This window comes from Sander lucioperca, chromosome 9, assembly GCF_008315115.2.
Source record: "Sander lucioperca isolate FBNREF2018 chromosome 9, SLUC_FBN_1.2, whole genome shotgun sequence".
Lineage (NCBI taxonomy): Eukaryota > Metazoa > Chordata > Actinopteri > Perciformes > Percidae > Sander > Sander lucioperca.
Window position 1 is genome coordinate 40,668,726 of NC_050181.1, and position 24,142 is coordinate 40,692,867.

General features: G+C 40.4%; 1 protein-coding gene across 1 annotated transcript; it reads right to left on the reverse strand.

Moving 5' to 3' along the window:
- Window positions 1–1,335: 1,335 nt before the first annotated feature.
- Window positions 1,336–23,943, reverse strand: LOC116055114 (vasoactive intestinal polypeptide receptor-like). Its single transcript, XM_036005625.1, has 13 exons — window positions 23,765–23,943; window positions 21,879–21,972; window positions 20,699–20,812; window positions 13,170–13,279; window positions 12,693–12,790; window positions 10,857–10,986; window positions 5,581–5,734; window positions 4,515–4,575; window positions 3,384–3,450; window positions 3,203–3,294; window positions 2,849–2,978; window positions 2,162–2,203; window positions 1,336–2,008 (listed from the first exon to the last, which is right to left on the reverse strand). The coding sequence occupies exons 1-13, from the start codon at window positions 23,822–23,824 to the stop codon at window positions 1,817–1,819; spliced, it is 1,344 nt and encodes a 447-aa protein (XP_035861518.1). The 5' UTR covers window positions 23,825–23,943; the 3' UTR covers window positions 1,336–1,816.
- Between the last annotated feature and the right edge of the window lie 199 nt (window positions 23,944–24,142).

A 24,142-nucleotide genomic window follows, 5' to 3' on the forward strand; every position in this document is an offset into this window, starting at 1 on the left:
GATAAGTGGAAACCTTGACATGCTGGTGGAGCTAGATAAAAGTCAGAATATATTCAAAGTCATTAAGGTTCGTCCTCTGGGGACAATGAATGTGTGTACAAGATTTCATGGCAATCCATCCTATAGCTGTTGAGATATTTCAGTCTGTACCAAAGTGGTGGGACGACCGACCAACGGCCATGCTGCTACACACACACACACACACACACATATATATATATATATGCTGCTATAGTATGGTACAATAATAATAATATTAATTTAATCTGTAAATATAGAATAAAATTAAATAGAATAGAAAGCTATCTATCGATGCAATGAAATTAATTATCCATGCAATCCAGTTAATGGAAGTTAATCAGTGTTACGTACCATATATTTATTCACAATGTTGTGTATTGTGGACTAATAATGGAATACATCCGGTCCATTAGTTGCAGAAACAGTAAAAATGAAGATATGCTGAGCGACTGTGCACTCAGACAAAACTAAAAGCCTTTGTAATCTGAGATAAATTCCACAAGCGGGAGCTTTAGTGTATCCTCTGGAATGTTATTCAGCAGTAATTCAGCAGAGTGTATGCCCCCGATAAAACTATCATAGACAGGATAAGACGTCCAGTACGTTGGTTATGCTATATATTCCTCCTCTGTGACTACTGTTCATGGCAGCCTGACACTGTCATTGATGCTGTTACTTTTGGTCCCCTAAGCAACATGGGCCATTAGGTTAAGTGCTCTGATCCCTCTTGTGTAACACAGCCTTTTAATAAACATCTTGCTTCTTATAGGACACAGCTCGTCTTTGGCTCTATCCAACTATTGCTTAACATAAGATGGAAAACGCTGGCCAAGAGTTCCATTTCCTTTTAATCCACATAGTGGCCATGAAGATCTTTCTCCCTGCAGTATTGTATTCTTTATAAAAGACTCCGTTAATGTTATTCTGAGATTTGATTTTCAACAACTTGTCAGAAGCCAGTTTGAGTTGACTCATCATGTGATCTCAACAAAGCTTTACTTTGTTAACGAACTAATCTGTTTGCCTATATGTTTGCATGAGACTAGCCCATATGTAAGTACCAGATACCTGCCAGTCAGACCGGTCAACCTGCGATACAATGAAAGTTCCATTCTGATCAAAGCTACATTAAAACAATCTGTGAACATTTTATTTTTTTGCAAATTAAAGGTGCAGTAGGTAAGCCTTATGAAACAAACTTTCTGTCATATTTGCTGAAACTGACCCTATGTTTGAGTAGAACTACATGAAGCAGGTAATTAAAAAAAAAAAAAACAGCCTCCTCTGGCACCAACTACAGCCTGTAGTGCGATCTGCAAAAATCCACAGCTCCCTGTTCAGGTGCGTCAATCAGGGCCAGGGGGGGTATCTAACTGCGTGGGCACACATTCAGGCACACGCATTCATTCTCCCTTGTGGGTGGAGGGGCTTAGGAGACCATTTTGGGCTTTAGCAGAAAGAGACGGGGGGACTGAGAAGTTGTTGATGTTCAAATATTTTGGCTAAGTCCTGGATCTTCGCAATCCTAACTACGGCACCTTTAAAGGGAATTGTTTAACCCATTTACCAAACAAGTGCTGTGTTCCGTAAGCGGCTTCAGACCCCTGCAATAAAAACACTCCTCACGTGTTGTCATTTTTTGACAGGTAATGGATAGTTACAATGAAAAAATATTAGCTTCAGCACTAAAATGTCATATTAACCTCCAGTAACCAATATCAACTGCATTGCAACAGTGCATGTGTGTACACCTTAGTACCCTATGATAGAAAGGGGTTTTAACTGTAGATGGCTTTCAGATGGCAGAGAGGTGCTCCTGACACTCAGAGGCCCGCCGTGTTGTAGGGCTGCATTTGGTAAACATGGTGATCTGGGTGCTGAAGTTGTTGCCGTTGCTGCCTATGGAAGGCTGCTGGTACTTAGTGTCAGCAACCAGGAACCTCTGCAGCATCCATCTGCGCCACTTACGCTTAATCTCCGCCTGCACCTGCAGGAGCAACGAGGAGGTAGACAAACAGAAAGAAGAGGGGGCGTTAAGAGGGTATGACACGCAGGAGGGGGAGTGAAAATGAGATTTAGTGACATAAAAGGAGAGTAAACATCTTCAAGAGCTGTTGTTGTTTTGTTTGAATTTACTTACCTCTCCGTTCATGAAGCAGTACAAAACTGCAACAACAAAACCCTGAAGAAAAGAGAAGTAGATAAAACCTATCAGCCCAAAAAGAGCTGTTTCTGAAAAGAAATACCAGTGTGATAGTACAGCTGGGGAAATACTCAAAATGCTTGTGTATGAATAATGACGGTACAATTAGGACCAACTTCGGGCTCAGACAGGAGGTTCATCATTTAGATCTCTGGGAAATGTTCCCAGGAGATATCATTCTGAGCTAACTGGCGAACTAGCGAACTGTTATAAATTAAGAATACTTTCCATCACTAGGTTTCTATCATTGCACTTGGCTCTCAGCGTTCACATTCAATTTCATACTCAGTAAATCAGCGACCTCATTATTCAAGCATAAAAAATTAAACATGTCAGCTAAACAAACCATTTACTTGCTTAATCAGACAAACTGACTTTATGTTACCAAGCTGTTTTCTTCTAACTTTATGGAATCAAAGGATCACTTCTATTTTCTATCTGGTGCCATATTTATGGCACAAATCTTTACCTAAAACACAATATGGCAATCCTGGAAAGACAGATTAGGTACATCAAATCCCTTAATACATCAGAAAGTAGTGCTGCTTCTGTCTGACATTTGTAAAGTTGTAATGTAGCCGACAGACTGCTAACTAACACCTGCATGTTGTTATGTGACATTACCTGAAATGACCCCAGAATAAGGTCAAACACCATCCTCACTGGTGGGTGGATGTGGTCAGGGATAAAGGCAAAGATGATGTAGTTTATGCCAAAGAGAGGTATCAACAGTAGAGTGGATTTAGCCAATCTCCTAAAAAAGTAGAAAAATAAAAAAGTGAAGAGAAGGTTTGTGTTCACCCTAGTGAAAACCCACAAAATCAGACACACAGCTGTAATTGTCACTTTGCAAGAGCTGTAATTGCTCACCACCAACAACATAAAGGCAGAAAAATAATTGATTCAATGTCATCTGATATGAAATGACTGAAACCCATGCTATGATAGAGATTTGGACATCCTGTACTGAAAACCTACGAGTACTGATTGGATTCCTTTCTTCCGATGTCGGGGCAATTCATCTTCTGCCGCAAAGTCCGGATTATACAGATAAAGAGGAAAAAGTTCACCTGCCGAAATAGTAACAGACTGATTAATATGATTGCATTATGAAGAGCTGCATATGAAATATTACTTATGAAGAGGCGCCGTGACTTACAAGTATGGTGACTAAAATAGGTGTTTTGATGATCCACCATGGGCTGTCGTCGATTATCTCCCAGCATCTGTCAGAAGAGAAGTAAATACAAACAAATTCTCACAAATTAAATACATTAAAATAGAACAACCCCTTGAACTGTGCTACAAAGGCAGAGAGCAGGGGTTAATGCATAGACTGGCTGCAGTATAGGTCATAGATCCTGCCCCGTCCATGTAAGCGGATGGGACATGGGTTAAACAAACTAAAATCAAAGTACAGTCAAATAACTTTTTCCCAAAGATGGTTTCTGTCATTTTAGGTAGGCTAGTTTATAACACACTGATATTTGTTCATTTTTCTGATAAGTTTGGTTTTTATTAGTTATTTGATGCTATAAAAAGGGGGTGAAATGTCATGATTGACAACTGTGATTGACTAACGCTTGGTCGGGTTGCTGTATGGGGGGGACTTCGATACCACGGCTCCACCGCCCGATCACTACTGCGCAGACTCTGGCTCCAAAATTACAAGATGGCAGCGCCATTATCCGGGATATTTTGGCTTTACCTTTGTAAAGTGGGAGGAAGTGGAGCCACATCTATGGAGTCTATGGCAGAGAGCAGTAACTACAGTATAGACGTGAAGATGAGAAAAAGGATTTAAAGTTGTAAGACTAGTAAGCCAAACTGTACTTTTGGCCTATCTAAAGGGTGCAAAAATGTGTTCTTTCACCTCTTTTGTCCATTTGAACTAATGAACTAGTATAATAACTTAGGGGGTTTCACAACTGCCTTGTTTGATCCGGACTTTCGGACTTTTCAGTTTGATCCGAACCAAAATTACAGGTGTGAAACCTCCCCCCGACCACGGTCCGTTACTAATGTATACTGTAATCATTTTTAGATGGTAAAGCACATTTCAAAAAGCTTGGTCTTAACTCATTTTGTAACGTAGTGTAGCCATTAAACAATCAGCTCTTGTCTGAGGTAATTCCCTGCTTGTTGCAGACGAATAGTTCACCACAGATCTTCACTGAGACCAGCTATTATTGTTATATTTTGAGTGTGTAAATGTGTATTGTTTAAATCAGTGTTACTGATAAGTAACATTAATCAACAAGATTAGAGCAAAGATGAATGTTTAACTCACCCAGGGTGATTTAAATAAGCCTTCGTAATCACCCATGCTGAGATAAAGATGGTTGGAGCCCCTGCAAACAAAAAGAAACAAACAAGTTATTTCAACATTAAAATAATCTCTATGTCACAGAGATAAACTATTAATTACATTCAAAAAACTCCCACTCTGATTCAACACATATGACGGTGAGCCTTGAGCATGTGTACACTGTTAATCTTTTGGATGATTTTATAGCTAAAGTAATATTGCATTTTGGGTATGCTTATTATTTTTAACTGGACTCATATGTGCTCTGTGCCAATATTGGTTCATCCTGGGTATCTGCAGGAAAGTCACAGGCTTGTTTCCATTTTCCTGCTGGCAGACACAACATTTCAGGCCTATTTATAGTTACTTTATTGCTGTGATGGAAAGAAAAAAATACATCAGAAATTTGAGTAATGGTTGAATATACTATTCAAAGGCAGGTAATATTAGGACCAAAAGGCCAAAGTAAGTATTTGAAAGATGAAAATGTAGAGCAAAGATATTTTTTTTTAATAATGAAGGCTCTTGAGGCACACACTTCTGAATGAATTTATGTATATATTTTGATAACAGCTGTCATAAAAGCATCCTTGCTGTCAAATCTAGCCATTCAAAACATCTAAAGTTTAATTTTCTTTACATATTATGTCTGCCATGGATTAGTTAAATTAGCAATTTTCCTATCAAGAGCATCAAAAGCATGACAGGACTCTTAGACTGAAATATAACAGTGGAGCGGAGTGGCAGCTGCCTGCTGCTACTAATCTAAAACTGGCAGGAAGACTCATTCATATGCAGATGGAAAAGAATGCATCCAGGGCATGTATAAAACCTCACTTAAAAATGAATTTACATATTATCATATATGCTGTGGCTGTAAAGACTACAAAACAGACATTCAGGTTGGCTGATGATGATGCCTGTCTCTTGATGGGCATTTGACGAGTTCTGGCTGCCACTTCAGACAAATAGGTAGATCAAAACCCCTTGCAAAGCTTTTGTGAGCTATCTGTATTCATCAACATATGGTATAGAAGCTGGCACGTACCCCAACCATTCAGGATGTACCACCAGAAGTACTTCCTCTCAGAGAAGAAGGAAACGGCTAACAGAGTGTGAAGATAAATGCCCTCCACCAGCAGCCAGAAGTAACTCGCCATGACCCCGTACTGGAAGAAGACCACGACTGCCTTGCAGCCCACCTACAGGAGAACCAGGATGTTAGAGGCTTATTGCATTACCAGTGAATGTAGATCAATGCAATTATATTACAATTCAAATGTTGAAGACAAATGTTGTTGCCAGTAGAGAATGTTTTTAGTAAATTACTCTTAATTAGTATTGATGACTCACTTATGAGAAAAGGATTCTGTTAGACTTGGCAAGTCAATCGTCAAAAGCAGCAGCGAAGAGACATTATCACAATTAATGTGAGCATAAAATAACTAGACAAAATTCTACAGAGGTTACCTTACAGTTGTGCTGATTAAAGTAATTCTGACTGCTAGACTGATTCAATCTGTAGTCAAAGTGTATTTGAGATTCATGTTCATTATTTTTCCTATTTAAACCCCCTCACAGTACAGTACCATGGTAAGATACATAACATTACAGCTACAACAACAATTTCAGAACAGCTTAAAGCAAGACTATGTAAGGGACTGTTCGTTATTTATTTCAGGGACCACCGGAGGAGTTTTGGGACCTTTAGTCTAAATAGACCTGACCCTCCCATCACCAGCAATACATTTTGGATGACCCTCCAAAATGATATGGAAAAAAGGGATGACCCTCCCCAACAACTTATTGATGCCTTCTGTACTGGTTTGCATTTGGCAAAGACATACATATAGCCATTGTTTTTTGTTTTTTTTAACCGCCATGACATATGTGATTAAACCTCTGCATTCTCATCTTACGCATCACACTCCTCTGTTATGGTGTGCTGGCCAATTCAGTAGATTTACTCACTAACATAGTTGTGGAAACACAATAAGCATGGAAACTAAATGCACACTTCCTGCATTACTGCATTACTTCAAATACTAAGTTACTCATCTAGTAAACTAGTATTCACATGAAAAAAACAATAAAACATTGAGACCATTCAGCAAAGCACACTGGGTAATTCAACACTAGTTGCTATGGACTCGTCACTAGGCTTCCTCAGTCACTGTATAGTTTAGCATATAGGTAAAGCTGCCAAAGCTGAACATTATCCAAAACTCCATTTCTCAGACAAGCGTCAATTTGGGAGCTTGCATGCTATCGCTACTTCCTTCTCAAATGCCTTGAAAAGGCTGTCGTTTATATATATATATATAATATCACCGGGACCGAAAGGATATTTGAGTATGGCTGCAGCCTGGAGACCTCCCCTCTCATGCCCTCCCGGCTTGGTGCAGTCCGCAAGCTTTGACTTTTCAAAATAAAAGCTTGCGTCTGGTCACTTATGTTTTCGTACGGTGTTTTGGATGTTTTTGAACTAAAGGGTACGGCAATCATGCTAATGAATAAAATTATTTTTTCATCAGATGTCTTAGTTACAACACGATGGAGCTAGCAAAGCAGTTTTGTGTTTATATGTGCGAGCAGGATATTATATTCAGTTTGGGAAATCCCACGGTCTCTAAAGCTACAGGTAAATTGTCTGGCTGACTAAATAGGGAGGTACCCATCTGCTAGCGATAGGGGCCGAGACTGAGAGAGCTACATGGATAAATATGCACCAAACAAGCCACTTTGAGATGTTGCTGTTCTCACGAATACAAAAGTTGACATGACATGACATGACCCTCCCCTATTTTCCTCCGGTGGTCCATTCCATAAATACCGAACGGTCCCTAACTTGTCCTGAACAATGGCCATTGTAAGGGTAAACTATAGGCTACGCATAGGCGTCGATTTCGGTGGGGCGGTGGGTACGCGTACCTATCAGATTTCGTCATGAGTCATTTTGTAACCACCACTTTTTTGAAAACCTCGAGCTCAATTTAGTTAAAAAAAAATAAAGTTCATAACACATATAATTCTTGAGCGACAGATGCCAACAAATCCACAAAAATCTCTATCCCCACAGGGCAGGCACAGACACAGCCGTTCTGTGATATGACTGAAGCGCCTGCACCGTTATTCCACGGGATGGTGCGTGGGCTCAGCCGCCTGCTCGCACTTCAACACCGCTCACTTGCATTCTAACTTCGGATAAACTTTCTTTTCCTACACATCTCCAAGGAGCCAGGGACTTTTGCTTTTTGTTTGTCTTTCTCAAGGATTGTCAGATTCCGTTTTGAAATGCCTTTTTTTTTTTGGAGTTGAATTGAACCTTCTCCTGATCTGTAGGAATCATTCTCTCCATTCAAGAGGATTGTGTTTGCATTGAAACCCCAGAAGCAACTCTTTCCAGTTATTCAGTGTCCCAAAAGTACTTCAGAAGGGTTTTTTTAATCCTACGCAGCTCCTCTCTGAGTCTGATGTCACGTCATGTCACATTGTCAACATGGTACATGGATATAGGGCTGGGCAATATATCGATATTATATTGATATTGTGATATGTGTCTAGATATCCTCTTAGATTTTGGATATTGTAATATCGCAATATGACATAAGTGGTGTCTTTTCCTGGTTTTAAAGGCTGCATTACAGTAAAGTGATGTCATTTTCTAAACCTAGCAGACTGTTCCAGCTGTTCTATTATTTGCCTTTACCCACTTAATCATTATATCCACATTACTGATGATTATTTATCACAAATCTCATTGTGTAAATATTTTGGGAGAGCTGCAGTTGTCAACCCTAAAATATCTTTGCAATATCGATATCGAAGTATTTGGTCAAAAATATTGTGATATTTGATTTTCTCCATATCGCCCAGCCCTACATGGATACATGAAGTAGAACATAGTGGGTCATATGTCTAATGCTTTTTGAAAACTAGAGGCTTTCTTCTTCATAAAACGTGTCAGACATCATCACATTTTTGTATACATTTTTATTCATTTACATTAGTAAGCTACAGGACAGCGTCTTTCAAAACATGACCTGCGCAAAAGAGAAAAGAAAATGAATGCGTCATTGTACCCAGCACTTCTGAAAATGCACTTCCGAATGCGTCTCTGTCCCCAGCACATTTCAAACCAAAGTGACGCCCATGACTATACGACATAGTATAATACAAGAAGAAAAGAAAAAAGACTCATAAAGCAATATCTAGTCAAATCATTAACTACCCTAAGCTACTGGTCATACCAGACCAAGTAAGTCTCTAGAGGTAAAACCTCTAAGTGCATTGCTTGTATTGCTTGTACTGCTGATAAATTCCACTTTTCATTTGTAAGAAGAAAATTGTGTTATTTCTTCTTTCAAAAGTTACATATAGTCTTGCTTTTAAGGGGCACTCCAGTGAATCTTGTATTGCATAAAGTTAGGGGACCCATTAAGGGGACCCTTAAAAAAAAGAATTGTTGAAGAAGCAGGCGAGATATTCTGACTTTTAGTCAATAATATGCATTGAGCCCCCAAAACAGTGGATCTTACACTTCCTATAATTCAAATTGATTGCATCTTTCATTTGACCCTGGTGGGTGCCCATGTCTTTCAAACTCCACAGCCTCAGTTTTTAACGCAAATTTCCCCCTAAAATAATCCTGAAGACATCACCTGGTTAATTTTCGCTGAGTCTCCCTCCAAAGCCACAGAGACAGTATAGAGAGCAAAAGACTTCCTTGGTCCTCTGTTTCTAAGCAACAACCACATTGTTAGCATAAAAACTACGATTCCCATGGAAACTTGCCAGCATGTATTCTATATTTTCTATTTGCGTCATTGTAAGTTTTTTTTTTTCATATGCCAGATATCAACCAACGCTTTCTTATAATGTAATTTTTCTACTTCTGTAGTTGTAATCATCTCTGCTATATAAAAATGTCTACATTGTTCTGAACTCTCTGTCCTGTTAACCTGAAGACGTTAAACCGAGGTGGTCCAGGTCTTATGGGAAATGGTGTTCATAAAAGGCTGTAAAAACTTAAAAATAAAATAAACAACAATATTATTTTGCTATTTTATTTAGCTATTTTAGGAAAAGTACCAGCCGTGTCTAGACAAATGAATGGGCTACAGAACCTAAGGTTTTGGGCTGGATTTTTAGGGATTTGTGTACAATGTCAATTTTTTTTTTACTTGTACATGATGAGTAAACTCATCTAATAAAGTTGTTTCCGCTTTAATATGTAACTTTTTACAAAGTTTTTTTGTTTTTTTAACCCTGAGTTGAGAAACAGTTGAGAGGGTTAGCAGCTGTGTTTGGAACAGGACAATCTGTGTACCCTGAAGAGGAAATCTAAACTCGACCATTAACAATCAACATTTAGAGATAGTAAAGCAGATGATTTACTATCTGCTGGTCTAATCCTCTCTGGTTATAAAGCAGTCGATTCAGCTGGAGCAAGACCTGAGAAAATACCACTGGCATTGGTGACTTGATCAAACAAAAGAAATGATCTTAACTCAGCACTTATGTCGTTTGGATATTGTTACTATGGTCATGTTGTCGAGACAAAGAAACTAGATATCAGAACTCCGAATGTGATTTATTGATAAAGCTCTCTGTAGTTCAGGTTTAATGTTCAGCAAACAGGAACTCTCACAACATCCTGCTGGACAGATGAATGAGGAAACGTTGTCTCATGAGTGGAAGGGACTTGGCAAACACTGCTACGCCCACAAGCACTTGAGCGCTTACAAGTTAAGTAAACTCCGAGACAAAGCATGAAGTCAGAGTGAGTAATTAAATAGATGCAGTTTGCCTCAGCTAAGCACAGAAACTAACAGCTGGCTGCTGCTCGTAAATCAGACGGACGAGTTAGCTCGATCTATGATGCAGGACTTTTTATAACGGAGGGAAGAAAATCGATAAAATGTATGGCTTTACGTCTCATTATGCATACATCATTACTACAGTCGTTTTACATTCAGTCTTATTCATTTACAATACTGTCTACACAAATGCATTTATTTTGTAATTATATTACTTCATCCATATTTTATTTGTTTATATTTTAGCCATATATCTTAACTTGCTCTATTTTTTCTGTTGTCTTAGATTTGCATATGCTTTTACTTGTGTTTTTTTTGTGCGTGTTTGTGTGAGTTATCTAATGAGCATTGTTGGAGGTGCCTGAGGCCTAAGATTTTAATGGCATCGACTACTTCTGTTATTGTTGGGCCCATGACAAATGAAGAACATTGAACCTTGGCTTCGCTGATCAAATGGACATGGACCATGGTGAGATGGAAGGAGGAGAGAATGCTGCCTACTCACAGGTGACTGGCAATTGTCTGTCTCCCCGACTTCATACAGAACCACATCCTTCAGTAAAACAGCCACAGCTTTCAGTATGAAAGACACAAACAGATGCATATGGATGTAGTTTCTTGTGCAGTGCAGCTTCCTGCAAAAGAGGACAGTTAAGATTATTTAAATCAAGAAGGAAAAGCAACATGTAAAATTCTCTTAAGGAATCCCCACTGATTACATATATCAAATAAACTGTTCATGACCTATCCCAAAAATGATATTATAAAGTGGTGTGTTTATGGCACCAAAGCATACAATTGTAATAAATATCAAGAAAATATCCACCAGAAACTTCATGGACATAATTTACGGGGGCAAACTTTCACAGAGAGAATGTGTACTGTAACTGAGGAGAATAGTCGTTATAAGCACTTACTGAACATGGCTATTGCCGTGCAATGTTATCCTACTGTTCTTTGCTGTTATTTAAATGTCAAGCTGCATGTAATTGACAGCTAAAGCTATCTGTATGTGTCATACTTGGATGAAGTATGTATTCTTCAAGTGAAACATATATTTACCATGCAGAAACAAATGTGAAACACCCTTGACATTCAGCACAGAGGTAAACAAGAACAAATCGGGGGGTTTTGCTGAGAAAATGTCACTAATGTAAATTCTCTCCTGGGTGTTTTCAAACAAATGCCTTCCTGGTGAGCTTGTGATTGGGGGTGAATTGTGTAAACCCATTAGGCGAGTCATCCCAGCACAACGGGTGCGATTACACACAGCGTCAACCAGCTGCCTGAACACGGAGTCTGCTGCTGAACATAAACAGCAAACGCTGTTCAAATCCTGTGTCACTGCTAGAGAGGCCAAATCATTGGCATTTTATAACCCCGAGGAGTAAACACATCCCTTTTTGTTTAGCCCTTAACACACAAATGCAAACACGCCCAAACTAACAGACTGACCGAGTTTATTAGAAGCCACACAGACCAGCCACTTCAACTTATTCGAATGATCAGTTCTGTGTCATGCCAACATGTGCACACACCTTTTCTCTGCAACCCTGGGACTGATGGTCAAAAAGGAACATGCTGTGAACAACAGCAGCCCGACAAAGTCCATCCATCCATCTTCTTCCGCTTATCCGGTAACGGGTCGCGGGGGTAGCAGCTCCAGCAGGGGACCCCAAACTTCCCTTTCCCGAGCCACATTAACCAGCTCCGACTGGGGGATCCCAAGGCGTTCCCAGGCCAGGTTGGAGATATAATCCCTCCACCTAGTCCTGGGTCTTCCCCGAGGCCTCCTCCCAGCTGGACGTGCCTGGAACACCTCCCTAGGGAGGCGCCCAGGGGGCATCCTTACCAGATGCCCGAACCACCTCAACTGGCTCCTTTCGACGCGAAGGAGCAGCGGCTCTACTCCGAGCTCCTCACGGATGACTGAGCTTCTCACCCTATCTCTAAGGGAGACGCCAGCCACCCTCCTGAGGAAACCCATTTCGGCCGCTTGTGCACACACCTTTTCTCTGCAACCCTGGGACTGATGGTCAAAAAGGAACATGCTGTGAACAACAGCAGCCCGACAAAGTGGTTTGACTTTATGGCTGCTTGCAGTTGACTGCTTTGTTTGAGAAATGTTGCAAAAGCAGATAATGTAACATTTGGACATCTTGTCCCACAAAATCTGGCAGAGTCACATTACTGTGTGAAAACACTGTGAAACCTCTATAAAATACAGGAAGTATGTTGCAAAATGAGAGATCAACAGGGTTTTATCGCTCTAAATGATGGAAAAGGTGTTTGATTGCCTTTACGCAGGGACGTTAAGTAGCCTTTTGATGGATCTCCTTACCGAAAGAGAAACAGTATGATGATGGCGATCGTCAGAGAGATGAGGGACACACTGTGACCAATGGTGTAACCCACTTTGATGGCATCGAAGAATTTCCCCTGCAAAAACACATACGCTTATGTTTACATTAGTTAATGTTCATAAAACACTTTATGTTTCTCATACTGCCCATGGCTGCTGGATCTGTAGTCACCCTCTGTATAAGCTTGTCTCTTTAAGCCCCCCTCCCGAAAAGGCCAAGTCTGCTCTGTTTGGTCAGCTTTCCATATCAGCACTCCTGTTGTTGCTGTCTTCGTAAAGTCAGTGGCTTCAGCAGAGTATACAGCAGGACTTTGTAGCGGCAAATAAAGGCTTTCAAACCAAATACTACCCAACCGGATATGTTTCAGCAGTAATGTGACCCGAAATTGGGGAGAAATGAACAACATTGGAAGCCAAGATTACAGCTTCTCTGGTTTTAAACTCTGGTTGCCATACCGACATATTATCATCTATGGTGTTGTTGGGATTGTATCCACAGTCCATTATGTAGGAGTCTATGCTGATTGGGGTCCAGCCATCCTCAGTGCAGGTCTTTGACAGGTTACCTAATGAGCAGAGGGACAGAGGGCATATATCAACATTACTCTTGCAAGAATACAACTCATTGCTCTGGCAGATTCAATGTGTTTCAATTAGAATGCAATATTTATATAATCATAATTATAATATTGTGCATATGTGTGTGTTGGGGGAGGGGAGGGCTGTATAAGCCACAAGGCAAAACTTCTTCTACATTAACTCACACTTAATTATGTCACACTGAGATGCGTGTGTCTCACTGGAATACTCCCAAATACTAAAAGGAAATGGAAGGAATGACTGAAGGGGATCAGTCGTCCCACCGGCTCAGACATGCCAGGACGGTTCCCATGTATATTTCCATCCATCTGTTTCCTAATTACTCTCAGGCTGCACACACACACACACAAACACACACACATACACACACACCCCAGAGGAGGCCAAAAGCCGAGCAGAGAGATATTTTTACTCTGGCCTACCAATGGGGGCAGAAGAGAAAGGTCCAAGTGCAGCATTAGAGTAAACATAAAGAGAGGAGTGGGCATCATCTGAGAGGAGATTAGAGTAGAGCTCTGTACAGTACAGGAGACTTGAGCTCAGACTAGGCTAAACAGAGTAGAGCTCTGTGGTGTACAGTGCAGTAGAATAGAGCAGTGAAGAGCTCTACAGAGATCAACTCTACAGTATTGTAGAGCTACTCTAGTCTACTCTGCAGACTATAGACCACCATTGTACAGTAGACTAGAGTTCAGTGGATTACACTAGCGTAGAGCTCTGTAGAGTAGAGTGCAGTAGATAAGAGAACAGTGTAGTAGACTAGAGCTCAGAGTAGAGTTCTGAGGAGTACAGCAGTCAAGAGCTCAGTAGTAAATCTCTGAAGTAGACCTCGGAGGCTAGAGGTCACTAGAGTTCTGCATAGTAGGCTTGAGTTCAGTAGAGTAGAGAGTAACAAATAGTACAGATTGAAATAAAATATAAAAAAGTGAATAAATAAGTGCATGGATTTGTATATTCACCTCTTGTCTCGTCACGTCTTGCATTATATGTACAGTACAGAAAGCTGCACACTTAGTACATTTTACAAAAAATAAAAATGATCTTAGTATTATTTGTCACTTAAGCAACAATAAAATCAGATTAATGCTCTTTTTGATACTCTGTCCCTTGCATTTTCAAGGGACAGTTCAAAGAGCTATTTCAGTAAACGTGCATCACTTAAAGGAACACGGCGACTTATTGGGACTTTAACTTATTCACCGTATCCCCCAGAGTTAGATAGGTCCTGGAGGTAACCGGCTCCAACTAGCCTACTGCTCCCAATAAGTGACAAAATAACGCCAACATTTTCCTATTTACATGTTGTGATTTGTATAGTCACAGCGTATACAAACTGGGAACTATATTCTCAGAAAGGCGAAGCACTGCTACTCTCTGCTCCTCACCACGGCACTTCTCAGGTGCTGCAAGCAAATCACTCTGCCCAAGTAGCAGAAGTAGCAGTGCTTCGCCTTTCTGAGAATATAGTTCCCAGTTTGTATACGGTTAGAAGATTGCTGTGTCTCATGTGACGTTGTTATTTGTACATGCTGTGACTATACAAATCACAACATGTAAATAGGAAAATGTTGGCGTTATTTGGTCACTTATTGGGAGCAGTAGGCTAGTTGGAGCCGGTTACCTCCAGGATCTGTGCTAACCAGGCTAGCAGTGGGTGCCTCTGACAGAGTTACAACACACACACAGATGAGAAGGGTATGTATGGACTTATCTAACTCTGGGGGATACGGTGAATAAGCTAAAGTTGCAATAATTCGGCCTGTTCCTTTAACCAATTATAAGATACTTTATGGGGGCATCTCACCCCCTCTCTCATCCCATGTTCCCTGTCTGTCTCATATATCTGAGGCTAAAATGCAAAAAAAAAAAAGGATCCTAAGAAATTATTATGCATATCAAAATCCTTTGGTAAAGCATTTGACCATTGGATCACATAACATCCTTTAAAAGTGCTACATGTGCAGATGTTGGGCCATAATATAGCTATAGATTAGGAGTTTAAGTTATTCATCTTTCCTAAATAACAGGAAGAAAATTCTGATGAGACACTAGTCATTCACTGGATTGTAAACCCTTCTTATAATGTTCATGAGGCATATCTAATCCTCTAACCAGCAGTAAGAAGCACAGGTTGACATCTCAGTCTCCTATTGTGTAGTATTTATTTGTAGCATTTCCCTAATCTCCTTTCCTGTCAATAAAGAATGGAAGGTGCATGCGTTGGCGACAAATTAATCCTTGGACTGTATGCTGCTGTAGAAATCTAAATGTAGGACATTCCTTACATTTCCCAACCGTATCGGTCCACAGCCACTATCAAATCAAGTCCAAGTTGGGAAATGACCAACAATCCAAAGTCTTAGAATGCATTTGGCATTCAAATATGGTCAGTTCACAAAATACCTGAGTAGCGTATTGCAGAGAAGACGGAGGCTTAGCTTCCTCAAACAACATGACAAGACACAAAGGCAATGATAAGCCTCTGCTGTTTCAGCCCATGCCACCACTGGATTTGGCTTGTTTGAGGGATTGCCAGAAGAATGCTTTCATCATCCCCCCAAAACATGACTGCGAGGATTTTCAGTGCCACGCACGACAACGAGGAGAGCTCAAATGAGTTAATCACCCTGTCATTGTTTTAATTTCAAGGCTTTTTTTTTTTCTTGGTTTTTCTGTCGATGATGTATAGTCAAATGCTTTATCCTTCCTAATTATATCTTGGAGGAAGATTCAAATTAGCATGCAACTATTAGCTTCAACTCAGCTGAATATTATGGCATGTAAGTAAAACTATTGACAGCGAGGCACTCTGTCACTCTGAGCTTGCAGAGAGGGTAAGTCGCCCAAGTTATTGAAAGAGATGAATAACTGTGTGTTTGTGTTAGACCTTCTAGGTAAAGAGTTCATGAGAATGGCAAATTCCATCTCAACTAAATTTATGACTTGACCATGAATCTCTGCGGCACCATGTTTCGTAATGCTTGTTTTTGTGCGTTCGAGGTTCACAAAATGAATAGCTCGAGATGTGTCAATAACTTGGGTCTTTTGCAATTGACTGACAGTAGATACATTTAATAAAAAGCTAAATTGACTTTCTGTTGATATTGCACTACATTCACAAAAGGTTGTTTTTCTTAGTTCCTCACATTTGGAGATAAAAGTTTCTCACTCGACTGCAACAGTAATTTACAATGCACGAATCCCAGACCGTTAATCATCATCATCATCCCTTAATTAAGTCCTACTTACACGACCTGAGAGCAGAGCATTTACTGCATAATTGATATCATGCACATCAGTGCAGCAATGACCACTTATAATCCCATCTCTTTCTTTTAAGCCACTTTGCTTCATCCCGGTTCCTACACGGTGGGGGCGTGTTGACTCTGTGAACCTTTGACATGTCAGTGAAATATGCCTATTCTGCCTTTAACCCCACAAATCTGGTGATTTTTCATGACGCTCTTTTCCCTGGAGTGCTCTCCTCTCTCAGGTCACACTATCTCCCATCTGGGTCACATCACAACTTCCCAGAAAACCCCTCTCCTCCACACCATGCCTTTACATGCTGATGATAAATCCTTGGTTTAAATCCCTCCCATGTCCTGAATATGATCTGGAAAATACTGACTAGATTACAGGGGCAGGAACCCCCTCACTGTGTGTACAGATGCACTCAGATGTGTAAAAGCACCACAGTTACTTACTGTTGAAATCTGTAACTTTAAACGAGCTAAGGAGCACAGCACAGGTGATGGAACATCTGCGGGTTAAGTTTGTGAAGTAGTTTGACCTATCAGGTGTCATACACATGACCAAAGACAGGTACAATCTGACAGACTTAAGAGTTTTCATCAGCAGACCACATTTAATGCATTGTAAAAGAGGTGGGTATGCATCTTAAAGTGCTCATAAATGCTTTTTGGCTTTTTCCCTTTCCTTTATTGTGTTATATATCTTTTTTGTGCATGTTATAGGTTTATAAAGTGAAAAAGCCCAAAGTCCACCCCAAAGGGACTTACCATCTCCAACAGAAAACACTGTTCACAAACTGCTCCAAACAGCTCTATTGTAGTCCAGCCTTTACTTCCGTGACGAACGTGTGTTACAAAGTGACGCACGTATAATGCTCACCTAGCTGTGCCTAGTGTGGCACGCCCTTATACTCTTCTGACTGGCTAGTAGTCCTTACCTAGCTACTGTGCATGTGCGACTCCCAACAAAGATGGAATAGAAGTGTGATGCCTCACTCTGTAGCTAAAACAGAGAGCTCAACACACAGGGTGAAAAGAGGAGCTGAGCAGTACAACAAAAATATGGTGTTTTTTGAAAATGAAACCATGTAAACCTATTCTGATATAACCTATAAATACAATTATGAACCTGAGCACTTTAATTGATTTTTTTTAGCCACTTGGAGGCAAAGCAACACACTTAAAACGCAACATTTAACATAATGGAACATTATGAAGTTGTATAAGTGGGGGTCATCCCTATTTTCCCAGGGGGTATGTTCCTTACATAGACTAACATTGTAATAGATTGGTAAGGGTTATCTCTGCAGTTCAAATGAAGGGAGATGGAAGTCTTAATTTGAATAGTAAAAATACGTTCAGCCAATGTGGAGATATCAATTTCTACAAAAAAAAGAAAACTGTCTTGACGGCAAATTTGAGGGTGTATATTTCAAAGACTATAACATCAGTAGGCTTTAAGCTGTAGGTGGGTGAATTCAACACAAGGAACCCTTTGAAAGGTCTTGTTAATGTGTTAGCATTCAGCTAAAACAAAGCAACATTAGCGTTCATAAAATCGTGTCTCTGGCCACCTGGTGAATGAGAGTCCAAAATTCTTTCTCCTTTTAGCTCGGTTTTGGTCTAACCGTCCATTGACAAAAAATATCTGGCTCTTATCTGCTAAATGTTACACTGTGTGCTAAATGCTACTGTGCTACAGTAGCTAGTTACTAACTTTGTTTGCCATTTGTTGCTGGGCAAGAAAATACACTAGGAGCGTTTCTCCTAGAAAAAGCTACCAGTCGCATCTTGACACAGTTTGAAAGTTTGTGGGTGGAAAAACCAAAACAATATGCTAAAAAGGCTAAAAGGGCTAAAAAATCTCTGTAGAACTGAATAACTGCCTAGTTTGCATACGTCCCTGTGGTACAGCTCATCAAAGAACTATATCAGTGTTTTTACAAGCTAATTGCAAGCTGCTTCAACTCAAAAATAAGAACATTTCTCAAGGCACCAAGTTGAAATTGAGGCCTCTCTGCCAGCTGAATACAAATAAACAACTCCATCAACTTTTACAGTGTAATTGCACTGAGGAGACTCAGTGTGGCAATTAATGACAAATGGAAATATACGGGAAACTCTGTACAAACACTGCAATTCAGCCAATAAATCCTCAAGAGAGTGGTTTACCTTATACATAATTACTGCTACAACTTCCCTGCAAGGCATCTTATAGATTAAAGGAGGACAAATAAACAGAATGTGTCTTTGATGCTTGGATGGTGCCGGGATGGGAAGTTGTTTGACTTTTTGTGACTAAGCTGTGCCGTGTGTTTTCAGTTTCACTGTGTTCTTTGTGATATCTGAGATGGGGTGTCAGGAAAGATAGAAACAACAGGTAATCATGTGTCACAATGACATCACGAGTATGAGCCACTAGGATGCTCAGTGTACTTTGTATTTCCTATTTCTGGTCTCAAACATGGGACGTGATGATACTGACAAGGACTCATCAGCATTGCATGTTTAGAGCATCTCTGTCATTCTTTTAATATATCCTATCCATAATTCCTTCCTCCATAATTAGACATCACATTTCAAGTTAATTTTAGACTCAATGATATGGATCTACATAATGAGGTATATAGTAATCCTTGCTGTAATATTCACAGCTGTTTAAGAACTAAATAATCTCTCGTAATTGGCCAATTTCAAAGAAGATATATATTTACATGATTATATTTCAGGACTTTGCACTTCACCTGATCAGGGAGATATCATTACCTTCGCCAAGGAGGTCATGTTTTTGAGGTCTTCTAGTCATATATCGGTTTGTTGTAGGTGAATTTTGCCATTGGCGGGGGAAACTGTCAATCTACCTGCCATGTTGGCGGGTAGCCAATGACAATTGAGTGATTCATTAGTTGTTTTTTGCCACTGTTGTTCTCGTTCACATTTCAACCGAGTCTTCCGTTTCCTTGGATTTGAGCACAAAAATGTAGCAGCACATTACTGGGTTGAAGAGGCCAGCTGAAACAAGCAACCAACAACAAGATGAGGACAATTCAAAGAAAAGTAAAAGAAGGCGTTTCAATACCAAGTGGACAGTCGGCGACAACGGTAAGGTTTGTGAGTGACTGATTTACAACAGCAGTACAGAACAAATGTACCGCTGTGCAGTATTGTTTTATAGTTGTATTGTTTGTATATTTTGTTTTATACATATATATATATATATATATATATATATATATATATGCAGTATTGATTTTGTTAATAACTTGACAGCACTTAAATTTGTATTCTTAACAAGTTCAAGAATGATGCTCGTGCATTTGCTGTATTTCACCTATATACGGCAAAAAGAAATTGGCTGGTAAAAAAGCCTGTGTGGCTAATGGATTTTAAAATCCACCTGCCACAGTGGCTGGTGGCCAAAATAGTTAACTTCAGGCCCTGGTTGTGGGCCATATCACCAAAACAATAAGCTAAAAGATGCTAAAACTTTCAACGGAGCTGTGAGGGAACTGCAGAATTGGGTGATAATTCTCCGTGGGTTTGTCGGGTTTGTTTTGGGTTTCATGTTACAGATAGTTAATTGATCTTTTGCCAATATAAAAATATTGATTACAGCAGCTTTAACTAATCTTGCTAATAATGGATACATTTAAGTAGTCATTGAGCATGTGTCAGAGTCTGCTCATTATTTTATTTATTTATTAACACATTTATCTTTCTTTTAATTGCATTGTATGCTTCAATTCTTTTAATTTTAACTACTGGGTAAAGTGTTTGTTTTTCTTTCTTGCATATATGTAACTACGTCCAAATACTGTCTTGAAGGGACATGAGACCACTGACTGATGCATGACTGAACCTAACTTCTACCCATCTACCTTCTGCCAAAAAAAAACACAAATTTGTGCGACCATCGCACAAACAAGACAACATATACAAGACATCTATATAGTCTATATAGTATTGCCTTCCCTTGCCCCATTTCTTTTCTCACACACACACACACACACGCACACACACACACACACACACACACACGCACACGCACACGCACACGCACACGCACACGCACACGCACACGCACACACACACACACACACACACTGCAAATTTTATAAACCTGATTCTTACGTCTGGGAACATTCCTGGAGAAGTAGAAGAGATATTTGGGGCAAGGGATGGTGACCAACTCTCCAACATCGGCACTGGGCCAGCAGGTGATCTTGTCCCATGTCCCACTGCAACCTGCCCGAGACAGTGAGAGAGAGAGGCCAAAAAAGGCATGTTCGTAATTGTTAAACATAGAAACCCAACATGCACCAAGATAACAACATAACTGTTTTAGGATAGTATATATCTAAAGCTGTTGACAGAGGACTCAATTCAAGTGATGAACAGCAGCCAGCTTCAGCTAAAGGTGGACCACTGGAGTTTCCATGGCAGCCAATATATCTTGGCTCAAGTCAGCTGTCATTACCGCCCCTGGGTCCATAACAGCCGATGACCTGAGTTAACACGCTGCCTCCATGACTAATAAAACAGATCCCCGTCCTTTGTTACACACTGTTATGTGAATTCAGCAGACCACTGTAACTATCTATAGTGTGTTTGCTCTCAGGATGCAGAGTCAGGTCATGGCAGGTAGGTGTCAAATCCACACCTGCCTGCCATTTCATCACTGTGAAAAATCTGTTTACCAGGTGATATTTGCATCATCACCCTGAGGACTTGGCAGCATTTACATTTGAGGGAATCCATAGGGAGCAAAATGATCTAAATGAAAAAAAAATTAATGAGTGTTTAATGACTTTTTCATAGTGTGAAAGTAAATAAGTCTCTTGATACATGCATTAGAATCAATGAGGTTTCGGTTACACACAGAGGTAATAGATGCTCAATGAAGCATGATTATCTCTCTGTAAAACATAATTACATGCTGCGTGCAGTGAGGATGCAACACCCCACTTAGCAACCTGTAATTCCAGCTTCATCAACAATAAATTGAAACAAATCAGCTATGTGAGTTTTGTTATTGCACACTCAATGTGAGGTGAAATATAAGCAATTTGAAAGTTTACTTTAAAACTGAACCAAGGCACATGTGACAGACGGCTGGCATTAGGTGGAAAACAGTGTTCAGCCATGCAAGCTGTAATGTAAAGCCAGAGGGGAGGTTTGAACAGCTTTTGTTGTCTTTAGAGCTTGTTGTGTCACTTCGATCAGAACCTACGTGTGGATTAAGCAAATTAGGATAAAACAGAATAAGTGCAGGATAATAAAGACATGTCGAACACACACAAAATCCACATACCTGTCGTTTTGTTCTCAATCTGAGTCTCACACAGGTCCTTCTCCTTCTCTATCTCCTTCACCATGTCACACATCTGACTCTGCACTGAAAACACCTGCATAGAGAACATTTTACACGTTTTCTGTATATCTTTTTTTTTAAAGACTATTTTTTGGGCATTTTAGGCCTTTATTTGACAGGACAGCTAAAGACATGAAAGGGGAGAGGGGGGGGTGGAATGACATGCAGCAAAGGGCCGCAGGTTGGAGTCAAACCCCGGCCCGCTGCGTCGAGGAGTAAACCTCTATATGTGAGCGCCCACTCTACCAACTGAGCTATCTGGGCGCCCATTTTCTGTATATCTCGGCCACAGTGACATTTGAAAGTGTCACTTGCAGATCATTTGTCCATTAGTGAAGCCTGCACGAGTTCTGCTGCATGTTCTCTCTCAACAGTGCTTCACATATCAAGGCAAACACATCTATTGTCTCCACTGGGGTCTTCCTGAGATGAGCTGACATGCAAGCTACCATTAATCTCTCCACCCGACACACACGGTAGACACAAAATCAATCTTTTGACTGTGATTCAACCATCGTATTCCTCAGATTTGCACGTGCGTGTTTGGAAGATGATGAGTGTATCTTCAGCCAGTTTCAACATGAAGCTGAATCCATGAGGATTCACCACCAGATATGCAGACCATCTACAGGACTAGAAGATTTATTGCTGCCACTTAGGGGAATGAGTCTCCTCTCTGCAGGCATTAATCAGACTGGTACTATATGGCTATTGTTAGCCATATGACTTCAGCCTACCCCTCCCACACACACACAAGGTGACTCCCCCATTTAAGTTATGATTTATCTCACTCCTTGGGCTACGAAGCACGTCCTGCGCTATCTCATCCACGGTGCACCTCTGGACTATGATTAGAGAAGATGTTGTCAGTGATGTATCAGCGCTGCCTTAAGCAGTGCACGTTGGAGTATCAGGAGATAACTTCCTGCACTCCATCATCATGATCATGATCATAATTTTTACCTTCCCCACCAGCAGTAACAGCCCATCTTTGTCTTTACTTCATTTTCAACACTGAGGCACTGAAACAGTCTGCGAGTGTGTACAAATGGAGACATGAAAGCCAGCACGCTATTCTAAGGGCTTTGACCTCGAACTGAGTTCCAGCATGAATCATACATTCTTCTCTGTAGGAGACAGTTGTGGTTAAGGAGACCAGAGATTACAGAAGCAGAAAAAGGAGACCATTGCAATGGTGTCCTGTTGGGAGACTAACACACATCACTTCTCCTGGCAACTAATCTTTATCTAAGTCATGAAAAGAGATCAGCTAGGACATAAAACACATGCATGTCACTGTCAAACAATCACTGTCTTGCTTTGGTGACAAATGTCATTTAAAAAGCTGCAGGATTTACCTGAGGGGATTGACACACAAAGCAGAGGCTGAAGCTGGAGGTAGGAGACTGGAGTTGTGATGATGGGAGAGATAGTCATTCTTGATTTTGAGAAAACTTGTGTAGCTCAAGTTGAACTATTATTTGTTCTAAAATGTCTCTAATAACATAAGCAATGATGATGAACACCTGACTAGACTAAATCCCAATATGTTCTGGGTACATCCCATTACTAACTAAATCATTCTCTCCACACATGTTGACCGGTGAAAGCTTCTCAGTGGGGCACATCGGTGCGCTTTGCATCCAAAACTGGTTTACGAGTGCACCAGTGTGCGCATCGACGTATAGCTACTTGAAGGCAACGCTGACATGAAAGGTCAACGTGGTCAACCTTACGTTGCCAAATTAGACGAGCATCTGAAGCATAGTTGAAAACAAGCCCAAGTTCAAGTCATGAGAAAAGTCAAAAGTGTTAAAAATACTTACGGGTTCCAGCAACATGCAGGAGAGTAGAATGCACACGCTCTTTGAAACTGCCACCAACATATCTTTTAGAGTAGTCGATGCGTTAAAAAAAAGTGACTGTAGTAAAAACAAAATAAGTAAAGGAACAGAGAAAGTCGTGATAATCCGCCGCAGGTTGGTACGGGTCTTCTTGCGCTCTGACTCTGAGTGAATAGCTCCGCTCCTGAAATCCTCCTCCTCCTCCTCCTCCTCCTCCTCCCACTCGGGCTTTTACGTTGAACAACCAACAAGTAACCAATGAAAAATCACATTTGAACGTCAGTAAATGAGGGCGTAAACACTATAGGTACAAAGAAAGAAGGATCTACTGTAGGGCCTATCGGTAAAGTCAAATAAAGA

What these genes read in the sequence shown, in the direction of transcription:
- LOC116055114 (XM_036005625.1), bottom strand. Translation starts at nt 23,824, where the DNA reads ATGTTGGTGGCAGTTTCAAAGAGCGTGTGCATTCTACTCTCCTGCATG. An exon ending in GATTGAGAACAAAACGACAG is followed by an intron (nt 20,813 to 21,878) that starts GTATGTGGATTT and finishes TGTCTCGGGCAG; the next exon opens with GTTGCAGTGGGACATGGGAC. An exon ending in CAGACAATTGCCAGTCACCT is followed by an intron (nt 5,735 to 10,856) that starts GTGAGTAGGCAG and finishes GTTCTCCTGTAG; the next exon opens with GTGGGCTGCAAGGCAGTCGT.